The sequence below is a fragment of the Semicossyphus pulcher genome, unplaced genomic scaffold (genome assembly GCF_022749685.1).
Source record: "Semicossyphus pulcher isolate SPU_LCO1_2020_fin unplaced genomic scaffold, fSemPul1.0.p SCAF_14, whole genome shotgun sequence".
In the NCBI taxonomy this organism is placed as follows: domain Eukaryota; kingdom Metazoa; phylum Chordata; class Actinopteri; order Labriformes; family Labridae; genus Semicossyphus; species Semicossyphus pulcher.
The window spans coordinates 8,730,385-8,744,960 of record NW_027211648.1 but is presented as its reverse complement, the minus strand read 5'-3'; the positions used below and the strand labels follow the sequence as shown (position 1 = coordinate 8,744,960).

Here is a 14,576-nt window from a genome sequence, read left to right as displayed (position 1 = left end):
TCCTTGCCCAGCATTGACTAATTACTTACCTTTAAAGTACAGAAGGGGACGTGCTCAGATCGTCGAAATACCATGTTACAAGTAAAAGACAATAAAGAAACTAAACACTAAAGAGTAAAGATATATGTATCGGATTAAAAAGTGTAATGCTTTCTTCTTATAAGCAGTGGAGTAAAAGTAAATGTTGCAAAATAGAATTCCTCAAAGTACAAGAACCACAATATTATACTCTGGTACAGTAATTGAGTAAGGGAACGCAGTAACTTTCTACCATTTCTTAATTATGTATATAGATAGATTGGAGGAGGCAGCACAGAGAGAGAGACGGGAAGAGACTGAACAAACTGGTCAGGAGGGCCGGTTCCGTCCTGGACTGTTCTCTGGACTCCATAGCGGAGGTGGGTGAGAGGATGTTGGCCAAGCTGACATCTATCTCTCCTCTCACCCCCTGCATGAGTCTGTGGGAGCCTTAAGCAGCTCGTTCAGCAGCAGACTGCTTCACCCACCATGCAAGAACGAGCGCTACTGCAGGTCAATCATCCCATCTGCAGTCAGACTCTACCATCAGTCACTACATGGCAGCTACTTTGCACTGTTTTTCTGTTTATGCATATCTACTGTAATATATTATTATAGTATAATATCATACTTTGGTTCATATATTTCAACATTTTTATTACCTCATCTATACCGTGCAATTACTTTACTGTTATTTATTCTGCAATACTGTAGGTCACTTTACTTATCATCAACCAGATCAACATGATACACACTGTGTTTTTGACTTGGTGCACTTGTTTTGTACAAAAACGTAACCGTCCACAATATTTGAAAGGTGTACATAGTGTATATATTTATTATTAATATTATTATTGTATTTTTTTTTTTAGCTTTAGTGCTTCTTTTTTTAATCAATCACTTGTTTTCCCCTGTCCTTTACTTTGAGCTGTTGTAACAAGTGAATTTCCCCCAATGGGGAATCAATAAAGTCTATTTTATTGTCTGTTATTATTATTGTCTATTGTGGTTTAAACTTGGGCCAGTGGTTAGCGCTGTTGCCTCACAGCTAGAGGGTCTTGGGCATTTCTGTGCAGACCCCTTGCAAGTGTGGGTTCTCTCCGGGTCTCCGGCTTCCTCTCGCAGTCCAAATTGGTGACTCTAAAATCGCCCATAGGTGTGGGTGTAAGTGCGAAAGGCTATCTGCCTCTATGTGTCAGCCTGTGATTGACTGGCGGTGTACCCTGCCTTTCGCCCAATGACAGCTGGGATAAGCTCCCCCGCAACCCTACAGATAATGGATGGTTTAAACTTCTGAAAGTTCAGAAAAAATGTGTATAAAATGTGTATATTGAGACAACACACACATACAAGGCTGTTCGGTACATTTAATAGATTATTTTTAATAATTAAATAGCAACACTCAATGCACAACATTTACATTCATAAAGTTTTTACTGTACGATTTTGCTTTTTCTTCTGCCGTGCCGTCTTTTCTGGTAATATAGCAGAACAAGTCAATACATGTGATGTCATATTAAATATAATAAAGCAAAGGAACAATTAGGAGCTTGTTCTGTGAAATCACAAATGCAGCTGCAGTTGTTGATAAGAAACAATCCATTCCAACTTTTCGGCAGGCTTATTGTGTCATAAAGGTAATAAAATAGAAAGACCTGTTGTCTGGCTCTGTCTGGTGATCACAGCAAGGTTAAAGGTCAAAGAAATGAAAAATGTGGGGGGAAAAAGCCCATAGAAACAAAATGTATGTTGGTTTCTCTCATTTGGTTTGCTCATGCCAGTTATCAATGGTTTGCCTTTTTCAAACTGTGGCCCATGAGGGCGGCGAACAGCGTCAGCACCATCTTGGGATTCACTTCCACCAGATCGTCCGGCTGCGCGTAGACACGAGCGCCGATCTTACGAGCCATTGAGATCGCATACCTGAGGGAGTAACAGGAAGGGAGAGGAGTGAGGAGACGAATGCAGAAGAAGATGCAGAAGAAGTAGAAAACAGTTTTGAATTTTACTTTGCGTTGCTGAGTTTATCGGCTGGCTTCAGCATCCCTCTCTCTCTTCTCGTCACCATGTCCCACTTGACGGTTCCTGGAGCGATGACATCAATCAGGTCAATCACCGGCAGACCGGTGCTGATCCGAAGGTCCTGCGGTAAACAAGGAAATCGGGGTCAAATGCAAATACAGCCACTTGTTTGCTCAAATTTACTATGCACTCACACACACACCTTAAAGCTGCTGATTTGAGAGTCCTTGCGTTTCTGGGTCAAGGTGGTGTTGACCCAGTTGAGGATGATCTCATCTTTAACCTTCTCTCCATCGCCCAGATCTGACAAAACACGCACTGTGTACCTGAAGAGATGACAAGCAGGATTAATTTGATTTCAACTAGCACCACTAGATAACTGATTCAGTCCGTCTTTTCCAATTAATATCCAACAGCAAGTGACACTTCACAGCACGTACCTCCTCATCAGCTGCCAGACCAGAGCCAGGGTGTGCAGTGGACTCCCCTCGTTCAAGTTCTGTCCTCCGATGCCGACCAGAGAGAAGTGAGCCACATCCCTGCCCAGATCCACAGCGTAGTTACAGTTCTCCAGCTAGGATATGACAGGAAAAAACACAATGTTACATCCCTTTTATTTACCCATACATTTGTCCTGCCGTGCTCTCAAGCTGTGCGCATACCTTCTTCATATTGGCCCCCAGGTAAGGATAAGGTGGCCTGTTGACTTTCTTCCAGTTTACAGGGACATTAACCTTCTCATAAAGCTGCAGGATGATTAAACCATCAATCAGGTCACTGTGGAGGAGAAAATACAGATCAGATTATTGCAGCAACATATTTTGTATGGTTACAGGGGTGCATACAGAAAAGAACCAAACAATTAAAGAATAGGTAAGACATTTTTTTTAACATTTTTACCAAGCTGTTCCTCTGTAGGTTTGGTTGTGTTTCACTCATTTAAAGGTCGTACGTAATAACTCATTCATTCTGTCTTTTGGATAGTTAGATTGTAGACTTTCCTTTATTTCAGGCTTCTGCACAAAATTAGGTTCTTGTTATGGCACTTTTTATATTTTATACGCTAAGTCCAGTATATTTAAGCTCAATATGTTTACATCTGATTATTGACCACCTAGTATTTTCCATCCAGTATTACATGAAGTCATAACCTCAGTATTTTAAAGCTCCTGTGAGGAACTTTTGGTTTGTGTTGATTTTGGCGCCCCCTGTGGACAAAGTCGTACCTCTTATCTCTTTGCTGATTTTGTCCTGTACATGCTTAAGTGGTGGTTTTTAACAAAAAATTTAACAGTCATATGTATCACTCTCGTTAAATTTTTGCTCTGGTAAATGTAAACAAAGGCAGCGTGCAGTTAATCGCTTCATCTGACACCTACCCCCCCACCAGCAGTTTCAGGCATTAAAAATACCTATATAAAAATAATCAATGTTGTCGCTGATGGTTCTGGTTTGCTTTTGTAGGTCATATAGAGTAATCATAATTGATTTTCAGCCTGTTTCATAACCAGTGAAAAACTCCTCACAGGAGCTTTAAATGATGACCGTGATTATAAATGTGAGAATAATGGTTCTCAAATGTTAGTAAATTTTAAAGTGGTAATCTCAAAGATCTCAGTTTCGTTCTCTTTGGTGGCACCTGTTGCGATAAACGGTAACTGCAGGAGCACACTTCCCAGATATCCAGACAGTGTTGCATGTGTGACGTCCACGGTTGGCTCCGGTTGTATCTCTTGATTTTCCTCGCTGACGGTCGCTTTCCTTTTTAGACTGTTCGCCTTCATCTGAGCGTCGAGTTTGTTTCTATTTCTTTGGATTTCACTAATTTTGGATAATAAGTAGTCTAGTGTAGTCATTGATCTTTGTTTGTCCAGCCATAGTAGATTTCTGTTTACTCGCAACACTTGCAGAGACTGGAAAAGCAGCCGCTTAGCTCCGCCTACCCTCTCTGGCAGACCAACCACTGCTGGCTGATGGAAAACGCGTCACTAACTGGGCGCCGCTTGTGATGTTTTCTGCAAAAGTCGCCACAGACTCCCAGTCTGTTATACTGCAAATGCAAAGTCTTTCATCAGTGGGCCATAGGCTCAATCACCATTGTGTTACCTCATTCGGTGACAGATAGTGACTTAACAGACATTTATTTAAAGCCTTTGAGATAATTACTTTAAGTATGGTCAATTTAGACTAATTAGAGAAGGAAAGCTGAAAATATATCTGAGTAGATGACAAAGTTCTAATAACTTAAAATTCCCTGCACAATGTCGAAGAGTATAATACAAATACTATTGCTTTGATAATATAATCCTTTATTTGTATGTAAGTCTTAACTAGAGAATTACAAGGTCACTGGTGGAGCTTGGATGATTTCTCTATCATGTTCATACTGGGCAGTCCTTAGGTATGAAAGGTAACTGTAGGAATGTGAAGCATACAGCCCCTCCCATCGTAAGTTCAATTCACATTAATGTATAACTAATACGTACCAGTAAAGGTGGTTGACATGCGGAGAGACGCCCAGAGAGTTCATCCAGTTTCTAAATGTTCTCTCTTCTTTGGTCTCAGCTGGAATGAAATGATAAACATGAAGTGACAAACACCATCACGTTCTCTGACAGCTGTTCCCACACAGTTACTGTCACCTGATAGGAATGATTTAAGTTCAGCGTACAGTAATATAGATATATGACTGCCATAACTCGCCACACCTGAAAACATTTTATTGGACTTTTTATTGGGATGTGACCTGCACGTCTTTAGTTCCCTTTATCCACATTATGGTACACATTCTGCACTGAGTGTGTGAATCATATGATTGTCACATCCAATCCCAAAAAGACAATATGTGTTAATCGTTAAGTGCCGTGTCCTTGTCTCACCCTCTATTTGCGCAGCTCCTATGCCGTTGCTGATATCGGCCCCATCCAGAGCCGGATGCATGTTGTACAGGTTGGCTACAAAAGCCATGTTGAGTTTGCTATTTCCAGATGTGACGTCCTGAGGAGACACAAACTGTCTGCAGTCCAGCAGGGCCGCCTGTTGCAGCATCAGCTCAGCCCTTCTGTCCAAATCATGCACCTGTACAGACACATAAAACACAGGATGTCACTTTATTCAGTGTGCTTACTGTGACCACATCGAGCATCGACACAGTTAACTCATTAAAAAATACTCATCTGGTCACATTTTCAAATGTTAAAGATATAATCTTGAAGATTTTGACTCGTGCTCTTGAACGCCACACACTGGCGATAATCAGTAATTATGGGAGCGTACGTTCCAATTTAAGCAGACGTCTACGGCTGACTCTCTTTGTCACGGTTGTAAGTCTTGATTTTCCTTCCAGGAGGTCGACTGTTTGTCTTCATCTGAGCATCCAATTTGTTTCTTTTTCTTTGGATTTTCACTTATTGTTGAAGTTGTATCTGTAGTCATCCATCTTTTCTTTGTTTGTTCAGCCATAGTAGATTACTGTTTACTCGCAACACTTGCAGAGACCGGAAAAACCGCCGCTTAGCTCCGCTTACCCTCTCTGGCAGACCAACCACTGTTGGGTGATGGAAAACGCGTCACTAACTGGGCGCCGCTTGGGATTACACCCAGTCTGTAATACTGCAAATGCAAAGGCTTTCATCAGTGGGCCAGAGACTCAATCATTATGGTGATAGCTTTGGCGATAGATAGTGACTTAACAGACATTTATTTAAATAAAAATCTTCGAGATTATTACTTTAATCGTTCACATTTGACATTTTCCACAAAAAAACTGTTTCCAAATGTGATTTTTAAACTTCCACAAACAAACCGACTCACGTTGAGGCCGCTCATGTCAATTTTGACTCTCATTTTGTAGCCGCGCTCTTCATGTTGAGCGATCTGGTCCAGCAGGTAGAAGTAGGCCCTCGAGTCCTACAGTGGTACAGAAGAAGGAAGAAGGGGTTACACTCCTGTGTTTGTGTAATTTCTGTTTGTGTGCGTGTGTGTATGAGTTTGTTCTAAAGAGGGACCTTAATATCGTCACTGAAGTTGCCGATGGTCTGTGTTCCTGCGTTGCGCAGATGATAGTTGACCCAGCGGAGCAGCAGCTCCTCGGGAGCGAGAGACATTAGGTGTTCCAAAGACTCCCCATCACCCAGGAGGGCGATCAGACCTGTAGAAGCACGTCATTAATGTAACAGTCTCTATTTTAGGTGGTAGTTCCTTCTCGTGGGAGCTCCATATGCAAGTAAGTGAAGTTGCAGTAGAGTTTTTTTTTTATTATTCAAACATTAATTCTGTAACTTCAAAGTAATTGTTTGTGTGTGTGTTGTGTGTGTGTGTGCGCTGACCTTCGTTCCTGCTGATTTCTATATCAGCAAACAGGCCAACCTTGATAATCTGCCAGAGCAGTCCAAGGACCAGATGGGGTTTCCCGGCCATCAGATCATGGGCGTCAATGCTCACCACCGTGCAGCCAATGGCTGAGGCCGAGTTCAGAGCGAGGACCAGATTCTCCTACAAATGCAAATACATATTTGCATACACGTAAATACAAATCCCTTTTTGTTAAAGCAAGAGATTTTATAGCAAAACAACTCTGTCCACCTGTTCTGTTGTTTTAACAGCTCGCCAAATAACAACGTCCTGAATGTGCCAAATAATAACTAACTACATTGAACGTAGCTTCTTTTACGACATGGTTGACTGGATGGATAAAAAATCTCCAGCAAGAAACAAAAGGCTTTTTTTTTTTAAACTCTCCCACAGAGGAAATAATTACAGAATGATATAAAGGAGCACAAAGGGGAAGCATGCAGTAAAAAGTTAATGTATCACAAGCTCTTTTTGCAGAGTTTGACATAATTGGACAACTTATCTTTCGTTTTACAGATCTAAGCTACAGTTACTGTCTTATTTGACATCACACATATACAGTGCCAGAATTTATAACGTGTTAGCCAAAGGAGTGTTTGGTGAACTGCCAAATAAACTAAATACAGTCTGCTAGTTTCCTCCTAACTAGTGAGCTACAGTCTACAAATACATTTCCATACTTTATCAGCTCTTGTCTCAATATTTTCAGATAATGAGGGTCAAACGAGAAGATAAATACCACTCTCTTTTACGTGAGGTTACAGCAGGCAGCCGGTTAGGTTAGCTTAGCTTAGCACAAAGACTGGAAACAGAGGGAAACAGCTAGCCTGGCTCTCACTAAAGGTAGAAGAAATGCATCTACTAGTTCTCCTAAAGATCTCTCAATAACAGTTCATTTTTATAAACTGCAATTTCTTTATTTAGCACTTGTTGCCTGGCAACAAGACACAAGCGCAAGAAATAGTCCGGCCTAAATCCTATAATGCGATTTAGCGCTGCTTGCGTGCACACAGTTTTATTTGGGCATAACAAGGCTAGCTGCTTTCAATAATTTCCAGCCTTTATGCTAAGCTAAGCTAACTGAGTTCTATGAGAGAGGTCGCTTTTAATCCTCTCATCTTACAAAAGACAGCAGTTAACTATATTTCACAAATTTCATCGTTCAGCTATGATGGTGCTTCTTCCCATGTCTGCCTGAGGGTGATGTACCACACACTTCTTGGTTTTGCTGAGCATGAGTGTTGTGAGTGAAGAGATCCTACTCACTGTCATTTTGAAGGTTGCAAGTTTCTTGGTGTTGATGACTCTCTCGTCGATCGTGTCAGACTGAGACAGGTTGATCATTTTGCTGAAAGACAACATGGCGTGTGAGCGGGCAGAAAACAAAACATGTGGGCCAACGTAATATCATTTAGATGTGTTTAAGCTTAGATTTGTCACTGCAACAGCCTTTGTGAAATGTGCTCTGTCACGTGGTGAGATTAGGAGCGAGTAAGAAGGGGGAGCGAACCACTATAAACTACAGTTAAATAGGATCACGCTAGTCCAGCTTTCACCTTTGTTGCAGCAGAAAACACTAAAATAGTCCTGGCTAGCGTTATAATTCCACGTGTGTTACCATAACAGGATGCCGTCGCGGACAGAGGCGAAGAGGCTGCCGTCATCAGGGTTCATGGGCAGGAGATGTTGACAGTCCGGATCTTTCGCCAGAGCTTTGTTGATCCAGTTGACAAATGCCACCTTCTCCTCATCTGAACACAGAGAGAGAGAGGAAATGAGTGAAATGAATGAAAGTGCTTCATGTAGTATAACATTCTTCCAATCATAAATAAGTCACACTTTGCGCCTCTCGTTGTCTTTACATTTGAGTCACAGAGCGAGCATCTGATGTTAACCAGAGATAACCTGGAAATCTTTAAAAGCAGGTATAAAAGGGAAACATTTGCTCTGTAACAAAAAGTACTCCTTCCTGCATGACAAAAGTGGATGTTTAATCTGTTTCACAAGTTGTTCACCATGTTTGGTCACAGCCAAGCAACGAGAGCATGACATTTGTTTACGGTGGCAATACAGCTGAAAAGTCCAATCAGGTCACAGAGTCAGGTAGGTCACTGAATACAGCGCCACACCTGCTACTATCTTTGTTTGGATTAAGGAGCTTCCTGTCAATACTTTCAGAACTCGACACAAAAGTGTTTTCTGGGTTTTGGATATTTCTTTTTTCAGAAGATGCTTGGTGTTGTGCCTTGAGTGTAATCTTATTACATGAGAGGCACAATCATCTCAACATATAGTATGTGCACATGTGGGAGCCTGTAGGTCTGAAAAGTGCAGCTGATGCAAAAGAGTGTTTTCTAACCGCCAGCAGGGAGCGACTAAAAGATGTCCAATTCTATAGAATCAAATGAGAATATGCTCCTAGTTCTTGTTTGATTTATCACCTCACTGAACATTTTCCGTAATGAGTTTATGGTCTCAATCGCTTGTTTCAAGTCTTCAACATACCAGGATGTTCATTCTGTAAATAACAGTCCTATTAACAGTAAAATAGCTGATAATGCTAATAAACAACACAAGTTGCTACCAGTGTGACCTTGTTGTTGTCCTCTTGTTGTTGAGTTGTAGTAAAAGAGAATGTAGTGAAAGGTCTACGGAGTAACCAGTTAATTTTCTTGGTAAGTATATTTTGTTTAAAGTTGTTTTTTGGCAGACTGAAATTCACAATTACAAAAAAAAGTTCCTGTGAATTAAGGATGCACCTTGCTAACCAAGCTAGCGCTAGAGTTGGCTGATAACTTAGTGTCCGAATACCAAGATGGTGACGGTTGAAAGGCAGGACTCACGGCTTCAAAACACTTCATATGAACGGTACACTGTCTCTCACCGGAGTAGGAGTGCTGCGTTCCCTCGCTGGAGATCTGTGACATTCCCCCCAAGCAGCGGATCCCATCTCGTCTTGTGATGGTTTTCCTAAACGTCTCGCTGAACTCCTTGCTCTTCAGCTCCTGATAGATCTGAACATGGACAGGCTGTGTTACTCCTGTGTGCAGTTGCACGAGTGCGCTCATGTACCTGGTCACGATCTGCATCAGACTCACGGAAACAAATTCCTCAAAGCTGATCTTCTCGTCCTTGTTGGTGTCTCCGGCGATGAAGATCTCGATGATCTCCCGCACCTTGTACCCCGGCAGGGAGAAACTTGCCTCTCTGAACAGCTCCTGAAGCTCAAAGTCGCTCACATAGCCGCTGTTGTCAATATCTGAACACAAATAGACACACAGGGAAAGCCACACACAGATATAGAAAGTCAATTTGTTTCACAAATATTAATCGGAAAACTAATGAGCCCAGTGTTTATTCGTTAACATTGCACACTCATGATAGTATAGCTAATTAGGATGAACATACGCCTGGTAATGCTTAATTAACATGTCTGTAATCACCTTGTAAATTCCTTATTGTTTCCATAGTTACGTTTTAGTCGAGTTTAATAAGTTAGGTTTCGTTATTGCTTTATAAATGGATCTAAACTGTCCTTATATCTACTTTAGCACAACTCTTGATTATGCTACCGAGCGATAAGATTTAAAATCCTGGTATCTCTCCAACTATGCCTGTTTATCTTCGGTACATTACGCTTATGATGATCAAATGATAAAAATCTGGCAACGTCTCATAATTATATTCGAAAACACCTCTGACACAAAGTACATACACTCTTCAACCCAAGCAATAAAAATATCTTACATAAGAGTCGTACTTTATGGACAGCTGTAAAAATCTTACTCTTAAAAAGTCGGACTCTCCGTCAATACAATTGCAGGGTCATGTTAGGTGTGCGAGTGGGAGTGAAACTGACCGATTTTATTAAAGGCATCTCGGAGATCTTCAAGGTCGTCTCTGGAAATATGCGTGATGTGATTCTCCATAGCTGCTACTGCTGCTGTACCTGAAACATCCACACAAACATACAAGCTGATTTCACGAAGATCAAATGACATAAGCATGACGATATAAGTACAGCATTACAATTTAGAGCTTTTGTACTTTGCATTAACGTTTCCATGATATGCATCGACCCCTATGTTAGGAAGCACCATCAGCGGAAAGTAGTACAATGAAGCTTCCGCAGTGATGCATCACTAATCTTATAACTACAAAGATAATACAGATCATGCACAGTGAGTTACTTTGAAACTTTAAGCATATTTTATAGCTCACATTTATCACTGTAGTAGGATTATTAATGCAGGACTTGTACTTAAAACAGGGTATTTTTTACACTGTTGCACTAGACTTTAACTTAAAGAAAATGAGCTGAAAGGTCCTTTATTATTGCGTGTGTAGGCGTATTATAATGCTGCAAACATACATTTACCTAAAATAGAGATTAAAATATTTTAGCCCTAGAAACATAATAAGTAAAAGCTGAGTTTGTCAGGAGAGATGGCACAAAGCAGAAGAACAATTAGGAAGTGTCAGGTCACATGCTGGAACTTGTCCAGGGAGGCCTTGTGACTTCTCAGCAGGGCACTTGCACGGAGTATACGCACACATACAGGCACTTTAACACACCTTAAGTTCCTCATAAAAGCACACAGACCCTTTTACATTCTACAATACATTGTGGTTCTTTGCTAAGGAGACGACACAGAAAAGACAATGTGAGACCAAAACAGATACAAGTACCTTCATAAGATCCTGTGAGTTCCTTGTCAGCCCTTGTCGAGAGTTAAAAGCCTCTCCGTGCGGATCCCTCTGGACTGGCTGCAGGAGTCGACTCTTCCAGACCACTGCGAGGCTTCAGACTGGGGCCGTTGCGGAAGCTGGATCCCGGAGAGTCTAGAGAGCAGGTTATCTCTCCTAGGAGGAGTCACTCGGTAGGTGCTCAGAGTGGACCTTTGGCCTGCCTGGACCCTGGGATAGGCGTAATCAGACAGTTAACATTTAACACCTCAGCTGTGTCATCATGTTATTGTCTGTATAAAGACTCTCGTCTGCTGGTCTCTTCTGGGCAATTGATCTGCAGTTAAAGCTCCTATCTGACTCACAATGCACCTGCAGTAGAGAAAGCATGAAAACTTAAACAGGTGAAATACTGTGGGGATAACAGTAATGTAAGATACAATTAGATGCAAGGCTGCAGGTGCTGCTATGGGCCCGTTTTAGCCCTGAGTTGAACCAACCAGGCAGGCATATCTTATAAACTGCAGACTTTTTGAGTAGCACTAACCATCGCTCTAGACCTAATCCTACGCATTTCAATAAAAAATGTTTTTTCTTTCTTGCCAAGAGTTTGATGACAAAACTGAAACCACTCTCACCTTTGTAAAAAAAGGACATTAAAAGTAGAAGATAGTTAGCTTAGCATAAAGGCAGTGAATAAGGGAAACAGCACCTAGAATCCCAGAAAAACAACCAGGGCTGATGCCTTAAGTCCTGATGCACATTCTTGTCGGCTTGCATGGGGCTGTCTCATCACTTTTTGTGTGAGTGAGCAATAAACTTTGCAAAAACTTAGGATACAACCACCTAATGTAACCCCAAGTCACACCTACAGGAGCTACCGAAACTACTTGGTTAGGCTGTAGGAAATGATCATTGTTCGAAAATGAATAAAAGTCATGTTGTTAAGGTCAAGGAAACGGTGCTCTTCTGGGTGAAAGAAAAAGGCTTTCTGGCAGGAAACCTTAACGGCTAATCTCAGCTACCCAGTTGGTCACGGATATCCCCGAAACATGCACTGCTACGTCATGCAAAACCACGCCCATACAGATGAAATACAGTGTTTTTATAGAGTTCACTACGGAGTTAATTGCAGTTTGTAGTCTCCAGTTGTTGTGTGAGTTGCTTAAAACATGTTAACTGGTGGCTAACCGTTTCCCCTTGTTTCCTTAATGCTAATCTAAGCTAACAAAAAACATAGTTCTGGAAATAATTTATCACATTACCTCCCAAAAAAAAAACACTAGTCGTTTTTATACTTTATATTAGATACACCATGTTAATTAATGAGCTTTCAAGGCCCTGATACGCAGGTTACATTAACGTTTAACAAGAAGCTAGCTGTTTCCCCCTATTTCTTTCATGCTAAGTTAAGCTAACCATGTCCTGGAGCTAGCTGCATGTCTGTGAGGCTAATTTTCACCGTTTTTTTGCTAGCTAATTTAGTTGACGCTTTAGCTAGCTTACCTGTAGTGCCAACACAATTCTCTTAAACTTGCTTTATTCATCCATCTGAAATTAAAAGTTAGTCACACATCCACTTAGACTCTAGTATGTAGTTCAACACTTTACTTTCGACCAAGTTCTCAGATAGCAACAGTCCAGGCAAAGTGTCAAAGTAGTAAGCTCCTTTAGCAGATAATTGCCCTGTAATGACATCTTACTGTTTACAATTATTACGTGAGGGCTGAAAATCTTTGCCCAAAATTTTTAAATGAGATATTTTTAGCAAGTGTACATAGAAGGAAATACTGCATATAAGGTTTAGCTCAGGAAAATATTTTATTTAATTACAGATTTAAAAAGAATAAAACAAACAAAACAATACTTTACCGACACTGTCTCATTCACTTGCTGGAGTTTGAAGAAAACTGCACAGTGGTGAAAGAGTTTTTGTAGTGCCATGATGTCTGTAGTCACCCCTCACATTTTGCATTTCTGTCAAACATGTTTAAAACATGAGGCTTGTGTTTGCCTGCATGGTGTGCCTCACTGGCACACAATGACCTGTAACCTGAGGCATACAGCCAACTGCATCACTTAGAATAAACTGCTTCACTTCACAGCAGCACTCACTCTTTACTGCAACAAATATCAGTGCTCAAAAAATATTCTCTTTAATCTATAGCTACCATGCATTTCTTAATCAGCGTCTTTTGCCTGTTTAACTGCTGCTCCAGGTAACTTTGTTCTATAGCTACAGAACGTTAGAGTTAGCAAACTTTACATTAAGCAGCAAGCTAGCCTGCGTTTGAGAATATACAAACTGTTATGTAAGGAAACAATAGAAGTAAGAAGCTTACATTCAGTCCCAGGCAGGCTGAAGGGCTCAGAGTCCACGGCAGGGCCAGTCCAAAGTAGAAAATCAGCTTGTTGCAGAGTAGTTTTGGGCCCCTTTCTTTCTTACCTACTCTTACAGCCCCTCCCTGTCACTCTACTTTTATATTAACCCTTTTCCCTCTCTCCTTACCTCTTTCTTGGCTTCACCTCCCTTCCTTTTCTCTGTTTTTACCTGTCTACCTCTAACACTGCTCAAAAAGACAGACACAGCTGACAAAAATCAGCCTTAACCAAGACCACTTCTTCTCTCTTGGCTAAGACAAACATGCTACAGACTTTTTAAAAAACATGTTCACTATAAAGCCATACAGAATCTAAGTTAGGCCTCTGAATCAACACAACTCCAGCCTCCATCTTCCTATGTCCCCATCAGGTCTTTCTTCCTCAGACACCTGATCAGCCCAGTTTCACTCTGTGACTCTGAGGTGCTCTCAGGTTTCCCTCTCCTCCTAATCGCTGATCTCAGACAAGCGCTTAAACTCCAGACGTTGATGTAAACCGGCCACAGGTTTTGGTGATGGACCCTGAGCCGGGATCAGCTGTTTGTGTAAAATTGTAACAGCTGGCCAAAGACTTAATAAGAGTTTCATAAGCCTCCTGCATTATTCACTGGAACCTTAGAGCTCATGCGCAGGAAGGAGGATAAACCAGATACACAAGCGTACATGGACACTTATAGATGATAACAGATGCTAAACAGTCAGAATATGAAGTAATATTCAGTCCTTTTGATCATAGTGTCTGTAAGATACTCCATTAGTAACCTCAGTATGTGCATTTAAAAAGCAATTTGTTATTTGGAATGTGTATTTTAAGGTTACAAGTATCATATAGATTCACAGTGTTTAGTATGATATATATATTTATATTAAATGTTCTGACAGTGATCCATCACCAACCCACACGCCTGTACTGTGGAGTCTTTGATGCTTCACTCAGCTGTAATGTGAAGCCATGCCCACTTAGAGGCAGTGTTGTGTCACACTGATGGACAACAGAGGATCTGCTTGTTTTTCTCCGAAAAGTACACCATAGTGTCGTGAAGGTCACCCTGGAGATTACACTGCTATATACCTGTTTAACTGAAGCAAACGGCACACACGTTGTATGTATATTAA

General features: G+C 41.1%; 1 protein-coding gene across 2 annotated transcripts; it reads right to left on the bottom strand.

Annotated features, from left to right (window-relative positions):
- Positions 1 to 1,462: 1,462 nt before the first annotated feature.
- LOC138591252 (plastin-1-like) lies at positions 1,463 to 10,322 on the bottom strand. Of its 2 annotated transcripts, XM_069661784.1 has the most exons (16): positions 10,253 to 10,322; positions 9,492 to 9,652; positions 9,278 to 9,407; positions 8,012 to 8,144; positions 7,660 to 7,741; positions 6,369 to 6,534; positions 6,048 to 6,190; positions 5,854 to 5,949; positions 5,360 to 5,379; positions 4,920 to 5,098; positions 4,527 to 4,605; positions 2,703 to 2,817; positions 2,481 to 2,614; positions 2,243 to 2,366; positions 2,028 to 2,161; positions 1,463 to 1,941 (listed from the first exon to the last, which is right to left on the bottom strand). In XM_069661784.1, the coding sequence occupies exons 1-16, from the start codon at positions 10,320 to 10,322 to the stop codon at positions 1,803 to 1,805; spliced, it is 1,905 nt and encodes a 634-aa protein (XP_069517885.1). In that variant the 3' UTR covers positions 1,463 to 1,802. The 2 variants fall into 2 exon arrangements, with proteins under 2 accessions (XP_069517885.1, XP_069517884.1); XM_069661783.1 differs by lacking the exon at positions 5,360 to 5,379 and having other exon boundaries at positions 4,920 to 5,118.
- Positions 10,323 to 14,576: the final 4,254 nt, after the last annotated feature.

Excerpts from the sequence above, each read along its gene's own strand:
- LOC138591252 (XM_069661784.1), bottom strand. The coding sequence starts at position 10,322 with ATGGAGAATCACATCACGCATATTTCCAGAGACGACCTTGAAGATCTC. Across the intron at positions 4,606-4,919 it reads AGGAGCTGCGCAAATAGAGG|CTGAGACCAAAGAAGAGAGA; the intron begins GTGAGACAAGGA and ends ATTTCATTCCAG. Across the intron at positions 1,942-2,027 it reads GATAAACTCAGCAACGCAAA|GTATGCGATCTCAATGGCTC; the intron begins GTAAAATTCAAA and ends TTACTCCCTCAG.